An 18,368-nucleotide genomic window follows, 5' to 3' on the forward strand; every position below is an offset into this window, starting at 1 on the left:
GCTCTTCTAATTCAACACCCCTATGCAGCTTTAAATGCTTCTCTTCGACCCAGTCATCGTCTTCCCCTGCAGCCACGTTGAAGCGTTACATGATTCTTCATATCGCCACATTTTTCTTTAACATGCTAAGATAATCATCCATATTATCTACGATTAAGGGTGGCATGTGGGCCGGTTAGAACTAGGACTGTAGGGAGGTGGGCTGGGTAGTAGGCCGGTCCAATAGACGAGACCCGCGAGACCGGGACCGTTTGAGACCGGGACCGGTTGAGAAGTGGGCCGGTTCAAGCGGTCCTAAACGGACCTATCCGGGCCCAACGGATAAATTTTAAAAAAAATAAAAAAATTGACCGTTTGACCATTTAAAAACTAGTCATTTGGTCTGCCAAAATAGCCGTTGGCTATTTGCAAAATAGCCATTTAACCCCTCAAACTTTGTTTTAACCCCAAACTTTTTATAATTATACTTTTTCCCTATTTTCAACTATAAATACCCCCTCATTCTTTTATTTTTCTCATAAAATCATCAAACTCTCTCAATCTCTCTCTAATATTCTTCTATAATTGCTTACTTAATTGTTACAATTTGTGCAAAATTATGAAGTTGGTGAATTGAAGTCTTCAAGTCTTCAACGATAATTAATTTTCAACAAGTTGTTCGTCAATTCGGTAAACTCGTTCCAACTCTTAAGTTTTAGTATTATAGTTTTGTTTGTTTTATTTACTTTGCTTGATGGCTTATTCCTTAAAAAAATATTTAGTAAAAATAAGGAAAAATCCAAGAGTGGTGAATCTAGTGGCCAATCTGTTTCTCCTCCACTTTTCCCGACTCCCCGACCCAAACCTGTTACCCGTCCTACACCTCCTATTCTTGATAGCGATAATAGTTTATTACAGTTTATCGAGAGTCAATTTTGCCATAATATTGCACCCGGTGAATAATTAAACCATGAATATATGAATGCTCTTTATGGTAATCCAACTATTGATGAAAATGATGATGAAGAAATAGATTTTGATGAAACGCAATCGGATGACGATACACCCACTAGTCCTGCTCCTGAAGTTAACCCAACTAATAATAATCCAAATGATGCCCCGTCTGACCCTCCTGTTAATGCCTCTACTTTTTCTAGACAACCTTCTAAACGGGCAGAAACATCTGTTGTTTGGCCATTTTTTACTCAACTAAGAGAAAAAAATAGGGCTAAATATAAAACTTGTGATAAAGAGTTAGTTTTTAAATATGTTGGAAGTCGGGGGGAGGGGGAGGGGGGGGGGGAGGGGTTGACTAGACACATATTGCTACACCCTTAAGATAAAGCTAGATATTTTCGTATGAAAGCTTTGGCCGAGGGGACAAGTGCACCTAGTCAGGCTGACTTTAGTACTGGGTCAAATCAATTTCAACCGGGAATTAACACTATTACCGGTAGTATTTTATATTATGATCCAAAAAGAAATCGGGAAGAATTGGCAAAAATGATTACTGTTATGTGCTTACCCTATAGTTTTCCTTCTAACCCTCACTTTGTGCATTATATTAGAAAAGTTTATAATCCTACTTATAAAGGTTTTCCTCGCACAACCGTAAAGGGCGATATTTATAAATATAAACATGAATATGAACAATATTTGCGCTATTTATTTACTCATATAAATTATCGTGTTGCTATTACAACTGATATTGGTAGAAGTGGTAATGATTGTGATTACCTTACTGTTACCAGTCATTGGATTGATGAGGATTGGATAATGCAAAAGCACATTATTGCTTATAGAATAATTAATTCACGTCACACAGGGCAGTTTATTTCTAGCACGATTACGGATATTTGGATATATTTTTGTATTAGTGATAAAATAATGTCAGTTTCAATGTATAATGCTACTAGTAACACAAATATTGTAACCTTGCTTACCACTACACTAAGTCCTGCATTTAGTAACATTTTTCATGTTAGATGTATTTGTCATATTTACCATTTAATTGTGGGTGATGGTATGCGAATTTTAAATGTTGAAATTGAAAGGTTAAAATGGCTCTTAATTGGCTTTTTTATTCAAACCGTAGAAGTAGACTTAGAGAATATTTTAAAAGATGCGATGAATTTAGCCTAAGAGAAAGAAATGTTACTAAACCTTGTCCAACTAGATAGAATTACATGTATGAAAGTTTAGTTGTTGCATATGAATATAGAAACCCCATAAACTCAACGTTTAATGCTCATGTAAGTGATGGTGATGAGCACCTTACAAATGCGGATTGGGCTAATGTTAAAATCCTTGTAGATGTTTTAGAAAAATTTCATATTGCTACAAATGAATTTTCTGGGTAATATTATCCTACTATTTCTAACTATTTAGTTTATATTGCAGAACTTGCAAATTTGTTTGATCATTTTTCAAAGGGTGGGTGTCACGACCCCAAAATTCCTCCGTAGGATGTCGTGATGGCACCTAGTCTCTAAGACTAGTTAAGCCTATCAATGCGGAATAATAATAAATATCTTAAATAAATAAACTACAATTCAAATAATTTTAACTCCCAAAACCCGATAGAAATAAGCCACAAGCTTCTAAGAATTTATTCTCAATGTCTCTATATGTCAAGGTCTAAATAAAATATAAGGAAGCAACATAAAATGATAGAAGGGGACTCCGGAGTCTGCGGACGCTGGCAAATATACCTCGAAGTCTCCGTGCGCAAGTAACTCACTGACGTCTAGGCTGATAAAATGTACCTGGATCTGCACAAAAAGATGTGCAGAAGCATAGTATGAATACACCACAGTGGTACCCAGTAAGTGCCAAGCCTAACCTCGGTAGAGTAGTGACGAGGTCAGGTGAGGCCCTACTGGAATATAATAATGGCATGGTAAAATGTTTATCAATGTAGTAAAACAAAATGACATTAAAAATGAATCAAATAGTATGTCATATTTAATGACATTAAATAATTACAAATAATATCTCGTGGAATCAAAACAGAATTTCCTTCAACTTTATGAAAATCACAACAATTAATCGAAAGCAACTATGGCTATAAATCAATATCAACAAGGGCACTCACGAGGTACCGCCTCGTAGTCCCAAATCATAAATAAATTCACAATATCTCATTTTCTTATATCACCGCGGGAGCCTTCACAATTTATTTAAAGAAAATATTTTTTTTTCCGAAATAGCATCCCGCATTTTAGCCACCCTTATCACACCGCATGACTTCTAGTAGTTTTCCTACTAGCCACGCGTATCAAGCCACCCTTATCTCACCGCATGCGTTTCAACACCCAGACCGTATACCACCGCATGCGTATCAATATCACAATATATCACAATTTGCACCTCAAGTGCTCAAATAATTTAACTTGCTAAAATAATTCAACAACAATATTTTTCCACAATAAAGAGGTCATGGCTCATGCCAAAATAAATCATCAATAATACTTTTCCACAATAAAGAGCTCACGGCTCCCTCACAATGAGTATAAAAATATTCAGGAGTAAATAATTTAGGAAAATAATATTTCAAAATTTTTACTACGTTGCTTCAATATCAAGTTTAAAAATGTCAAATACTTCATATTAATAATATTTAATTTAAAGAAAATCAACCTTCAAATAATGCACAGAATAAAAGAAACCAAGTTTTAACTAAACAGGTAAAACAATTAGTAAGAAAAGATCAAACAAATTTGAAGTATATATCTCAGATCAATGATGAAGAATATATCAAGATAAAATAATTTAATAAATGCGCAACAGTGATCTACACAATTTAAAAATATAATCTTTCGTAATTTAGCCCGTGTACACACTCGTCATCTCGTGCACACGACTTTCAACACATTTTAATAATCACATCAATACCAATCCTAGGGGAAATTTTTCCCACACAAGGTTAGACAAGTCACTTACCTCGACTTGCTCCAATTTAACCAAATATTATGCTTTTTCCTCGAATTTTCGACTTCGATCGACTCGTATCTAGTCATAATTAATTCGATACAGTCAACAAAAATTATAGTAATCACTTTCATAAGAAAATATTACATTTTCATTAAAAATCCGAAATTAGCTCAAAATTTGCCCGTGGGGCCCACATTTCAGAATCCGACAAAACTTATAAAATCCGATAACCCATTAAATTACGAGTCCACCCATACTAATTTTACCAAAATCCGATAACAACTCGACCTCCAAATTTTAAATTTTCGTTTTTGGAAGATTTTGCAAAAATCTTGATTTCTTCCATTTAAATCCGAAATAAATGATGAATATGACCATGGATTTATGAGATATAATCACATTTGGATATAGGACACTTACCCAAGTTGAAGTCTTGAAGAAATCCTCAAAATCGCCCAAGAACCGTGCTCCAAAACTCCAAAACGAAATGAAGGAAATGACCATTTTTGGTCCTTAAGTTTCTGCCCCAAAGACACTATTCCGGTCACTAAAAGTCCAATCCAGTCGCTAAAAGTGTCACATCTAGTCGCTAAAGGTGCACACCAGGACTATTTACACCAGCAGTTTTATTTCACTAAAAAGGCTCTAACTCCATCATACGAACTCGGAATTCGACGATTCTTATTCCTATGAGTCACAAATAAAACTACGAACCTATTCATTCAACCGAAACTCAATTCGGAGCTCATTTGCTCAATGTGATACCAATTTCGCTCGTTCAATAATTAACTCATATTTCGCGCTTAAAACTCAATCGCGACTTGATGAAATTAGACCAAACTTTTCAGATCACTCCTATAATTCATTATCAAAATGTCGAAAGTCTCGAAATCGAATTTCAATCTCTAGAACTAAAAATGGACTTTTGGATCATTACATGCTTATGTTGAAAACATCAAACTCTTCCTCGACAGCCTGTAGTGTATCAATCATAACTTCTTGTACTCAACTCCAACTACCAAACGGTTTAAAGTTCTGCAAACTAGATACAAAGTACTACAACTTTTATGTTTTTTTCATCGCCCAACACCTTATAGATTGCGAGATATAAGCTCCCAAAGTCAGCTCTGTGCAGCAGAAATTTCTGGCGATGCACACTGCTGTAGCCAAAATCTGCAGTACCAGCTTCAGTCAATCGATCATAACATTTTGTATAAATGTCTGAATAATAAATGGTTTATCATTCTGAAAACTAGAATCAAAGAGCTACAACTTTCATGTTTTGATAATGTTCAGATTCCTTATAGATTTCGAGATATAAGCTTCCAAAATCAGCTCTGCGATTGCACAGGTTGCTGTCCAAAAATAGTTTCTGCAGCAGAAATATTCCAGCAGTTCCTTTTTGTCCGAAATTCATTTCGTTAACCTTCCGAAATCCACCCGAGGCCCTCGGGACCTTAACCAAATATACCAACATGTCCCAAAATACAATATGAACTTAGTTGAGGCTTCAAACCATGCCAAACAACGTCGAAATTACGAATCGCGCATCGAATCGAATTATGAGTTTTCTATTCTTCCAACTTATATATTTTGCGCTGAAACATACCAAATCAATTCCGATTGAACTCAAATTTTGCACACAAGTCATAAATGACATAACTGAGTTATGAAAATTTTCAGAATCGGATTTCGACCCCGATATCAAAAAGTCAACCCCTCGGTCAAACTTCTCAAAATTCAACTTTCGGCATTTCAAGCCTAATTCTACTACGGACTTCCAAATAAAATTCTGATCACGCTCCTAAGTCCAAAATCACTATACGGAGCTGTTGGAATTATCAAAATTCTATTCCGGGGTCATTTGCACATAATTCGACATCCGGTCACTATTTGAACTTAAACTTTAAATTTTTCATCAAAATTCCATATCTCGGGCTAGGGACCTCGGAATTTGATTCCGGGCATACGCCTAAGTCCCAAATAACGATACGAACCTACCGGAACTGTCAAAACACTTATCCGAGTCCGTTTTCTCAAAATATTGACCAAAGTCAACTCCAAATTTATTAAGGGAAAGATGCTGAAAATTAGATAAACATCTGAAAATAGAACAGCTGTCCATTTTGGTTGAAAAAAAAGATGCCTCATCCCCTGATTTTCAGCTGACATTCCAGCTCTAATTCACATTTTAATCCATTTTTCACCTGAAAACTTTTCCGAAATTTTTTTACGGACTGCACACTCAAGTTGAGTAATGGTAAATAATGCTTAGATCACATAATAAATCATTAAATTTAAAGATGACATTTTGGGTCATCACATTCTCCACCTCTAAAACAAACGTTCGTCCTCGAACGGAGTTAGAAAAAGTACCTGAGCTGGTGAATAAGTGTGGATAACAGCTGCATAAATCATTCTCGACCTCCCAAGTCGCCTCCTCGACCGGATAACCCCTCCACTGAACCTTTACAGAAGCAATGTTCTTTGACCTCAGCTTTGGAACCTGCCTATCTAAAATAGCCACTGGTTCCTCAACGTAAGATAGATCCTTGTCCAACTGAACCGAACTGAAGTTTAACACATGAGACAGATCGCCGTGATATTTTCGAAGCATAGAAACATGGAATACCGGATGAACCGCAGAAAGACTAGGTGGTAGTGCAAGTCTGTAAGCCACCTCTCCAACTCTCTCAAGAATCTGAAAAGGCCCAATATACCTAGGGCTCAACTTGCCCTTCTTCCCGAACCTCATCACACCCTTCATAGGCGAAACCCGGAACAATACCTGCTCACCAACCATGAATGCAACATCATGAACCTTCCGATTCGCATAACTCTTCTGTCAAGATTGGGCTGTACGAAGTCAATCCTGAATCAACTTAACCTTTTCCAAGGCATCCTGAACCAAGTCTGTACCCAAAAGTCTAGCCTCGCCTGGTTCGAACTAACCCACTGGGGACTGGCACCACCTACCATACAAGCCTCATACGGAGCCATCTGAATGCTTGACTGACAACTGTTGTTGTAAGCAAGCTACGAAAGTGGTAAGAACTGATCCCAAGCACCCCCAAAATCTAACACACACGCACGAATCATATCCTCTAGTATTTGAATAGTGCGTTCGAACTGCTCGTCCGTCTGAGGGTGAAATGTTGTACTGAACTCTACCTGAGTACCCAACTCATGTTGTACTACCCTCTAGAACCGTGTTGTAAACTGCATACCCCGGTCAAAGATGATAGATACCGGTATGCCGTGAAATCTGGCAATCTCGCGAATATATACCTGAGCCAGCTGCTCTGAAGAGTAAGTAGTAATCACAGGAATAAAATGAGCTGATTTGGTCAGCCTATCCACAATCACCCAAACTACGTCCAACTTTCGCTGAGTCCGTGGGAGCCCAACAATGAAATCCATAGTGATCCGCTCCCATTTCCATTCTGGAATCTCTAACTTCTGAAGAAATCCACCCTGTCGTTGATGCTCATATTTTACCTGTTGACAATTTAAACACCGAGATACATACCCCACTATGTCCTTCTTCATCCGCCTCCACCAATAGTGTTGTCTCAAGTCTTGATACATCTTCGCAGCACCTGGATGAATGGAGTACCGCAAACTGTGAGCCTCCTGGAGAATCAACTCATGCAAACCGTCCACATTAGGCACACATAGCCTGCCCTGCATCCGTAGTACATCGTCTTCTCCAATAGTGACTTCCTTGGCATCACCGTGCTGAACTGTATCCTTAAGGACAAACAGATAGGGTCATCATACTGACGTTCCCTGATACGATCATAAAGTGAAGACTGGGAAACCACGCAAGCCAAAACTCGGCTCGACTCGAAAACATCCAGTCTAACAAACTGGTTGGCCAAGGCCTGAACATCCAAGGCTAGAGGCCTCTCTGCTACCGGTAAATATGCTAAGCTGCCCAAACTCTCTGTCTTATGACTCAAGGTATCGGCCACTACATTGGCCTTCCCAAGATGATAGAGAATGGTGATATAATAATCCTTAAGTAACTCCAACCATCTCCGCTGCCGCAAATTAAGATCCTTCTGTTTAAACAGATATTGTAGATTTTGGTGATCGGTGTAGACCTCACAATGGACACCGTACAAATAATGGAGCCAAATTCTTCAAGGCACGAACAATAGCTGCTAACTCAAGGTCGTGGACCGAATTTTTTTTATTTTTATTTTTTACCTTTAACTGTCTAGACGCGTAGGCAATCACCCTACCGTCTTGCATCAACATCGCGCCGAGACCAATACGCGACGCGTCACAATACACAGTATAAGACCTTGAACATGTAAGTAATACCAACGCTTGTGTCAGAGTCAAAGTGATCTTGAGCTTCTAAAAGCTTAACTCACACTCGTCTGACCCTGTAAATGGGGCACCCTCTTGGATAAATTTGGTCTTAATAGTTGTTCATAATCAATTACAGAATCGTCATTTAACCTCATGTTAACAAAAATCTCGTTGCAAACCTTCACAATACTAATAACTAGATGCGAGGCATGAAGACTTCATAATTATTTACCCGAATTAACGAGTCACATTTAACGCCACCTAGGCGGACACCTACCTCGTAGGTTAAAAATTAATAATTACAACATGAATTTGACAACTATGCACAGAGAATTTCATATAAGAATTTTTAAATAAGCCTAACAGGCATGACTCCCTATTAGTACTATAGTACAAATTTAATTTCACAAAGGAGAACTTAAACACAAGAATTTTTCTCACAAGGATCTCGTCCTTATATAACTTCCACCGCAGCTCGTAGCCCGGTTTAAACATATCAATTTATATAAAAATGTGAGGATCTCGTCATCAGTTCTAAATCACAAGTAATATGCACATCGTGCCAATTGAAAATTTCTATTTTCTCCTTTTAAATAATTTCGGTTATACCAAATCACAACACATAATGAACCCCACACCGGTAGGGCATATAATTCATAATTTGTAATTAATTATTCGGAATTTACATCAAAATTTACCGAAATGAGTAACAGAAAGCTACATTTAGACTTGCAGCTCTTATTAGTGACCAACACGAAATGATAGGCGTAGTTATCTCCATAAAATCTCCCAACAGGGGTAAACACATAAGTAAATTATAGAATTATGAAGCTCACTCATAAGTGAAGCACAATAAGAAGACTCGTTTCGATATTGAGAACCGAATCAACTTAAGGAAATTATTCCTTTATATTAAATCGAGGTCGTACCTGTAACGACACCATCTGATGTAGCAACCTCCGCCATACCGTAAAATAAATATATCAACAGCTGGGTCTCCACCTCTAGGACGCTTTTTACCCGTCTGTCCTTCACCCCTAACTGGTCATGTGGGTGGTGTAGTAACTGCAATAGGGCACGTAGCCTGAGTGCTTTGATGAAATAAGTCTCACCCAAGTTTTTGACAATTTTTCTCATGATGTGCCTAGTATCACCGTATTCATAACAACTCCTTTGCGGGTTAGGCTGCTCATATTGAGTCTGTGCCAGATAACTGGAATAACCATTGTAGGAACTCATGTCGGTGGTGCATTAAAAGAACTTACTGGAGCACCCCGAGTAATCCGATGTGCAGACTGTGCTGGACGACTGCCTGAGCCCCCGCCATAATGATTTATACTCGTAGAGTAGAATCCACTGAATCCCCTAGAACCTCGAGACGTCTTGGTCTCCTCAGTTTCCTTTTTCCTTACCCCGAACACGTTCTAATATCTTGGCAATTTGTACAACTAGCAGAAATGAAGTATTAACTTGTAGCTCCCGAGTCGTACAAAATTTTACGATCATAATTAAGTTCTTTAATGAGTCTATGGACTCACCCTCTGGATGTAGGAAGCAAAGTAGGAGTATGACGGGCTAACTTATTGAACTTGATGGCATATTCTGACATCGTCAATGGTGACATGACGTAACCGTTCAAACCTTATGCGCCACGCATTACGGAGAGTCTAGAAAACAAACTCTTTCAAAAGTGTTTCTGAGAACTGAGCCAAGTGGGCGGTGTTGCATTGGCTGGTCTGCCCTCTTCATAGGCTTGCCACGAACACTGGTGGAGAATTATCTCTCCCAAGGCAAATTTCTTCTTTTGTTATGCTGATTCAACACTGTTGAGCTGACCAATTTCTTAACAAACTCTTCGATTCTTCTTTGGTTTAACCCTTACCCCTATTTATACACAACGATCACGAAAGTAGAGCTCCATACAGACAAATCTTATCACGAACCACATAGTCCAGACTCTCGTCAACAAGTGTACTTACTCCGAAGCACCCCAAAATTCGCAATAGTGACGTCCACGCTAAGTAGACCTTCTATAAATTTAGAGTTGTTTCTATAACTCCTTTGGTATTGAAGTATAGGATTATTAAGGAGGCGGACATACCGCAAGTCTCAACCTTATCCTCTACGAAATCTCAGGTCTTAAACATGTATAAATTTTAGGGAACCTTTCAGTACCACATATATACATTTCAGGCCCAAAACTGATATAATACATGACCCCACAATCCACCCATTGATAGTGGACGGCGTGAAGTCATAGGTCACAACGTCCGATGATCCACAATAATAACCTTCACAGCTCGTATAAATCAACCTGACGCCAATGTCCGTTGCACCCCGCACATGATTCACTAGGTGATCTCTCAATACGCCCACATCTTCAGTCGGAACCACACGTTAAGGCAATGTTTGAGCATCTCTGGCTCCCTCGTAGTCCATCTGCAGCATCACGAACCGTCGACGCACAACTGATATTGAGTGCGCAATGTCATACACGAGTGGATACAAAGGAATATGAGATATATGTTTCAAGCTAAATCAATGCCGCACGATAAGGAATCAAAGAAGTGAATATTTTTCTAACAGTTCCATAGCCTCCCGAAGATAAGTACAGATGTCTCCGTACCGATCCACAAGACTCTACTAAACCTGCTTGTGACTTATAACACCTATGAACCTAGTGCCCTGATACCAAGTTGTCTCGACCCCAAAATCCCTCTGTAAGATGTCGTGATGGCACCTAGTCTCTAAGACTAGGTAAGCCTATCAATGCGGAATAATAATAAATATCTTAAATAAATAAACTACAATTCAAACAATTTTAACTCCCAAAACCCGGTAGAAATAAGTCACAAGCTTCTAAGAAATTATTCTCAATGTCTCTATATGTCAAGATCTAAATAAAATATAAGGAAGCAACATAAAATGATAGAAGGGGACTCCGGAGTCTGTGGACGCTGGCAGATATACCTCGAAATCTCCGTGCGCAAGTAACTCACTGACGTCTAGGCTGGTAAAATGTACCTGGATCTGCACAAAAAGATGTGCAGAAGCGTAGTATGAGTACACCACAGCGGTACTCAATAAGTGTCAAGCCTAACCTCGGTAGAGTAGTGACGAGGTCAAGTGAGGCCCTACTGGAATATAACAATGGCATGGTAAAATGTTTATCAATGTAGTAAAATAAAATGACATTGAAAATGAATCAAATAGTATGTCACATTTAATGACATTAAATAATTACAAATAATATCTCGTGGAATCAAAACAGAATTTCCTTCAACTTTATGAAAATCACAACAATTAATCGAAAGCAACTATGGCCATAAATCAATATCAACAAGGGCACTCACGAGGTACCGCCTCGTAGTCCCAAATCATAAATAAATTCACAATATCTCATTTTCTTATATCACCGCGGGAGCCTTCACAATTTATTTAAAGAAAATATTTTTTTTCCGAAATAGCATCCCGCATTTTAGCCACCCTTATCACACCGCATGACTTCTAGTAGTTCCCCTACTAGCCATGCGTATCAAGCCACCCTTATCTCACCGCATGCGTTTCAAAACCCAGACCGTATACCACCGCATGCGTATCAATATCACAATATATCACAATTTATACCTCAAGTGCTCAAATAATTTAACTTGCCAAAATAATTCAACAACAATATTTTTCCACAATAAAGAGCTCACGGCTCATGCCAAAATAAATCATCAATAATAGTTTTCCAAAATAAAGAGCTCACGGCTCCCTCACAATGAGTATAAAAATATTCAGGAGTAAATAATTTAGGAAAATAATATTTCAAAATCTTTACTACGTTGCTTCAATATCAAGTTTAAAAATGTCAAATACTTCATATTAATAATATTTAATTTAAAGAAAATCAACCTTCAAATAATGCACAGAATAAAAGAAACCAAGTTTCAACTAAACAGGTAAAACAATTAGTAAGAAAAGATCAAACAAATTTGAAGTATATATCTCAGATCAATGATGAAGAATATATCAAGATAAAATAATTTAATAAATGCGCAACAGTGATCTACACAATTTAAAAATATAATCTTTCGCAATTTAACCCGTGTACACACTCGTCACCTCGTGCACACGACTTTCAACACATTTCAATAATCACATCAATACCAATCCTAGGGGAAATTTCCCCACACAAGGTTAGACAAGTCACTTACCTCGACTTGCTCCAATTTAACCAAGTATTATGCTTTTTCCTCGAATTTCCGACTCCGATCGACTTGTATCTAGTCATAATTAATTCGATACAGTCAACAAAAATTATAGTAATCACTTTCATAAGAAAATATTACATTTTCATTAAAAATCTGAAATTAGCTCAAAATTTGCCCGTGGGGCCCACATCTCGGAATCCGGCAAAACTTATAAAATCCGACAACCCATTCAATTACGAGTCCACCCATACCAATTTTACCAAAATCCGATAACAACTCGACCTCCAAATCTTAAATTTTTATTTTTGGAAGATTTTGCAAAAATCTTGATTTCTTCCATTTAAATCCGAAATAAATAATGAATATGACCATGGATTTATGAGATATAATCACATTTGGATATAGGACACTTACCCAAGTTGAAGTCTTGAAGAAATCCTCAAAATCGCCCAAGAACCGTGCTCCAAAACTCCAAAAGGAAATGAAGGAAATGACCATTTTTGGTCCTTAAGTTTCTGCCCCAAAAACACTATTCCGGTCGCTAAAAGTCCAATCCAGTCGCTAAAAGTGTCACATCTGGTCGCTAAAGGTGCACACCAGGACTATTTACACCAGCAGTTTTATTTCACTAAAAAGGCTCTAACTCCATCATACGAACTCGGAATTCGACGATTCTTGTTCCTATGAGTCACAAATAAAACTACGAACCCATTCGTTTAATCGAAACTCAATTCGGAGCTCATTTTCTCAATGTGATACCAATTTTTCTCGTTAAACAATTAACTCATATTTCGCGCTTAAAACTCAATCGCGACTTGATGAAATTAGACCAAACTTTTCAGATCACTCCTATAATTCATTATCAAAATGTCGAAAGTCTCGAAATCGAATTTCGATCTCTAGAACTAAAAATGGACTTTTGGATCATTACATGCTTATGTTGAAAACATCAAACTCTTCCTCGACAGCCTGTAGTGTATCAATCATAATTTCTTGTACTCAACTCCAGCTGCCAAACGGTTTAAAGTTCTGCAAACTAGATACAAAGTACTACAACTTTTATGTTTTTCTCATCGCCCAACTCCTTATAGATTGCGAGATATAAGCTCCCAAAGTCAGCCCTGTGCAGCAGAAATTTCTGGCGATGCACGCTGCTGTAGCCAAAATCTGCAGTACCAGCTTCAGTCAATTGATCATACCATTTTGTATAAATGTCTGAATGATAAATGGTTTATCATTCTGGAAACTAGAATCAAAGGGCTACAACTTTCATGTTTTGATAATGTTCAGATTCCTTATAGATTTCGAGATATAAGCTTCCAAAATCAGCTCTGCGATTGCACCGGTTGCTGTCCAAAAATAGCTTCTGCAGCAGAAATATTCCAGCAGTTCCTTTTTGTCCGAAATCCATTTCGTTAACCTTCCGAAATCCACCCGAGGCCCTCGGGACCTTAACCAAATATACCAATATGTCCCAAAATACAATATGAACTTAGTTGAGGCTTCAAACCATGCCAAACAACGCCAAATTACGAATCGCGCATCGAATCGAATTATGAGTTTTCAATTCTTCCAACTTCTATATTTTGCGCCGAAACATATCAAATCAATTCCGATTGAACTCAAATTTTGCACACAAGTCATAAATGACATAACTGAGTTATGAAAATTTTCAGAATCGGATTTCGACCCCGATATCAAAAAGTCAACCCCTCGGTCAAACTTCTCAAAAATTCAACTTTCGGCATTTCAAGCCTAATTCCACTACGGACTTCCAAATAAAATTCCGATCACGCTCCTAAGTCCAAAATCACCATACGGAGTTGTTGGAATCATCAAAATTCTATTCCGGGGTCATTTGCACATAATTCGACATCCGGTCACTATTTGAACTTAAACTTTAAATTCTTTATCAAAATTCCATATCTCGGGCTAGGAACCTCGGAATTTGATTCCGGGCATACGCCTAAGTCCCAAATAACGATACGGACCTACCGGAAATGTCAAAACACTTATCCGAGTCCGTTTGCTCAAAATGTTGACCAAAGTCAACTCAGTTGAGTTTTAAAGCTCTAATTCACATTTTAATCCATTTTTCACCTGAAAACTTTTTCGAAAATTTTTTACGGACTGCACACTCAAGTCGAGTAATGGTAAATAGTGCTTAGATCACATAATAAATTATTAAATTTAAGGATGACATTTTGGGTCATCACAGTGGGAAAATTTATCAACTTGCTATTGATTCTATGAGAAAAAAGTTTAAAAAATATATTTTCCCTATTCCCCCTATTTATGGTGTTGCTGCATTGTTAAATACTACTATGAAATTAGGAGGTCCTCAATTTTGGTATGAAATTGTTTATAATGGTTTAGCACTTGAAGATGTGGAGTTGTCTAAACTTCTGGACGCAATAGCCTCAATTAAAATAAATATTCAAACTATTTATAATGCTTATCAAGTTGCATTAGATCATGCTAGACCAAATGTTCCAACTCCTTCTTCTTCTAGTTCTCAATCATCTAAAAGAAATACGGGAGTAAGAGCACTTAGTGCTTGGGCGGGGTTCACGGGTTCTAGTACTAGTAATTTTTCACAACTAAATGAGCTTAAAGTTTATTTGTCACAGAAAATTGAGAAAGTGAATCCTAACAGCTCCTTTAATATTTTGGAATGGTGGAAGGACTAAGAAAAACACTTTACGATTCTTTCAAGGATGGCCCGAGACATTTTAACTATTCAAGTTTCAACAGTGGCATCAGAGAGCGCTTTCAGTCAAGCAAGACCTCAACTCGGTGATTATAGAGCGTCTATGAGGGAGAGCTTGGAAAAATCAGTACTTTTCAGAGATTGGATCCGTTCGGAAAGAAGAAATTTTGGACTTGCTGAATCACAACCAGAGGTAGACGAAGCTTACGAAGAAATGCTAGCTGAACTTCCGGAGGATGATGCTTCGCCTGGAAGCAATGATGACCAAGCTTCTTTTCCGCCACCACCAACGGAAATTCCACCAGACCTTGAAGGATTTATGAAATTTGTAAGAGATACCATGTAAATTAATATGTAACTTGTATTTTGGCACATCTTGATTAGTTTCTTTTTCTTCTCAATGGTGGTATTAGCACCTTGTTGTGCTCATTCCATAGGGGGAGGAAGACTAAGAAAGATATTGCCATAATTTTTTAATGCTATAATAAAAATATAACGCATTGCTTTGAATATCTCTTTACAATATTTTTGTCTTTTTATATATCTTAAGCTATACATATAGTATAATATAGTATATACTATACTATATATACATCTATATATATATATATATATATATATATATATATATATATATATATATATATATATATAACGTATTACTTTGAATATCTCTTTACAATATTTGTCTTTAAATTTGAATTAAAATATTTAGGTGACAATTCTATAATATAATTTACAAGAAATTGCCTTAGATATTTTTATTACAATTTTTTTTCTCTAACTTGTATAAAAAAAATTTAAAAAATAGAAAGTATCCATTGGGCCCGCTTAGGCCCGAGACCGGCCCACTTAAACCCGGGACCGTTAGTTCGTGGTCCCGGTCCCGGGCCGGTTCCAACAAGAAGCCCGTGAAGCCCGAGACTGCTTAGAACTGGGCCCGCAAAGCCCACTTAGGACCAGGCCCGACCCACATGCCACCCTTATCTACGACTCTAGAAAAATTACACCTGTCTAAGATAACTTGTCCAAGGTAGTCATTGTCTAAACATGCAACTTGAGAATAGGTCACACCAGGTCTATACCAAAAGAGGATAAAGAGCTACATAAAATAAGTCTATTGAAACTATGAAATACATCAGATTTAAACTCGAAGAGAATAGGTCAGTTAAATATATGTTACATTCAACATACTGTACATTGGTTCAACAAATACTGCAGCTCTAAAACAATTGTCTCCAAATGTCTCTGGAATCCTGAAAATGAACCTGAGACTTGAGAGAGAGATCCAGGTGACCACATGTCACGCCCTGATGCTGATCTTGTGCAAATTCACTGTCAGTGGGTTACTGGGCAGATCACGCCCTGATGCTGATACAACAGAAGTTCTCTCCAAATACTGGGCAGATCACTGATGGCTTTGAGCAAGTAATAGTGTGTGCCACCACCCACACGCTACATTTTTTGGTGTACAATCATCGATGGGTACTTCACAAGGATTGTTACGGTCAATTGTATCACTTAGGCCAAGCTGGAATGAAAAGCAAAAGGTTAGATTGAATACTCATGTAAATTTTTTTAATGAATAATAATCTCTCACATACCTGACCATACTTGTTCCATCCCCAGCTATACACTTTGCTATCCTCTAAAGGTTAAAGCAAAAAGTATCTTTAGATACTAACATATAGCAAACGGATAATAGAGATATTAACGTGTTACCCTACTAGTGACAGTTTAGCAATAGTAGACATTATTGTTTTACTAGTAATAGTTTCACAATAATAGACATATTTAAGTGCTGGTTGCTTCCTATTGTTTAATTCTTGCCGCAGCTGATCGATTTAACACACATTAGATAATGACCAACAGGAAATATGGTGTACCACATGGGTAAGACACAAGTATATTCAAACTCACCATCAAAAGTATACTTTGCTACTCATAAAATTCCAAAGATTCAGATATGTACTTGGACAAGACTAATTAGTCATAGTTATGTAAACAATTGCATGTACTGAACAATATCTCCACCACAGATCACCACAAATGGAATAGGTGTGTGAGATCAAACTAAGTGAACTAAAGTTGTCCTCTATGAAGAAAAAAAAGAACTCAGGTTGTCCGGTGGATTAGAGGCCGAAATGCACTTCATCTTCTTGATAGTCTCGACACTTACCTGTCATTATGGCACTATGACGAGCTCCACAAGACACTACTTTGGCATTCTTGTTTTCCAGTATTGAGGCATCCACAAGCCTAGGTGATGTCTGTAACAGAAATCTCCTGTTGAGTTTCTAGTGCCCTCAAACAATAAGGTTTAGAATAATGCATCTGCAAAACTGCCAATATATAAGGAATTATATGGTCTAACTAATTGGCTGTCAGAAATTGACAATTATCTCTTATCCCTCAAGTGCTAGGTATATTTAAAGCCACCACTTCTGGTTGAAAGTTTCTGGACTGTGATTTCAACAAATCCTACTTCTTGGCACATCTCATGGTACGACTAGCCAAACTCTTAGATGACATCATAATTCAGCCTCAACTAGATATTACTATTGGACATTGAAACTGTTGAGTCCACAAACAAGAGTTTATTAGAAAGACACGAAACAAGTGATAAATCTTGGACGCACCTCTGCATGGTCCGCGCCTGTACCTACACCCAATTGGCCAAACTGATTTCCCCCAAAAGTATACACACGGCCATGATCACATAAGCACACAGAATGCCATAGTCCACCTGCCACAGCTTCTATTCTAGTGTTCAATAGAGAAGAGACACAAGTTGGCCTCAGCACGTCATTTGTATTACCTAGTCCACACTGAATACAACGAATGAGACTAGAGGACTTACAAAGAAAAGCAGTGCTTGTTTGAAAAAAAAAAATGATATCAAGTGGTGGACATTCTATTCCGGCAACAAAACATATATCGACAACGCTATAAGCAAGATGCGACCTGGCTATGATATTTCCTTGCTCAAGATTAATCAATCTTTTTAATGCTGAAATTGTAGAGAATAGCATGTGAAGAGTTCTTTTATGGATAAGAGGACAAGACATGCATCGCATTTGAAGTGTGATGATAAAAACACTCACCTGCCCATACAATCCCCAGCCAAATGTAAGCAGCACCCCAGCATCTGACAATTGAAACAAATACCCAGGTGAGCAGAAAGATAATCCAGGATGAAGTATCATTTTAACTTCAAGGAGCAAAAAGTA

At 37.6% G+C, this 18,368-nt stretch overlaps 1 protein-coding gene and 1 long non-coding RNA gene across 10 annotated transcripts in view; one reads left to right on the forward strand and one right to left on the reverse strand.

Moving 5' to 3' along the window:
• On the forward strand, positions 1-16,666 carry LOC138896559 (uncharacterized). Its single transcript, XR_011409919.1, has 2 exons — positions 1-159; positions 16,138-16,666. It is a non-coding gene; the product is annotated as an uncharacterized lncRNA (long non-coding RNA).
• Positions 16,219-18,368, reverse strand: part of LOC104086268 (ultraviolet-B receptor UVR8-like) — a 13,147-nt gene continuing 10,997 nt past the window's right edge. For 4 of the 9 annotated variants that reach the window (XM_070181824.1, XM_070181826.1, XM_070181825.1 and 1 more), the window contains exons 7-11: positions 18,243-18,286; positions 17,778-17,966; positions 17,318-17,408; positions 16,743-16,786; positions 16,219-16,669 (exon numbers count right to left, since the gene is read on the reverse strand). In XM_070181824.1, coding sequence (XP_070037925.1) covers positions 16,547-16,669; positions 16,743-16,786; positions 17,318-17,408; positions 17,778-17,966; positions 18,243-18,286 — 491 coding nt within the window. In that variant the 3' untranslated portion in view covers positions 16,219-16,546. Of the gene's footprint in view, positions 16,670-16,742; positions 16,787-17,047; positions 17,481-17,777; positions 17,967-18,242; positions 18,287-18,368 lie in introns of those variants that run through there. The other 5 variants (XR_011409918.1, XM_070181828.1, XM_070181829.1 and 2 more) reach the window with 5 other exon arrangements.

This window comes from Nicotiana tomentosiformis, chromosome 7 (genome assembly GCF_000390325.3).
Source record: "Nicotiana tomentosiformis chromosome 7, ASM39032v3, whole genome shotgun sequence".
Lineage (NCBI taxonomy): Eukaryota > Viridiplantae > Streptophyta > Magnoliopsida > Solanales > Solanaceae > Nicotiana > Nicotiana tomentosiformis.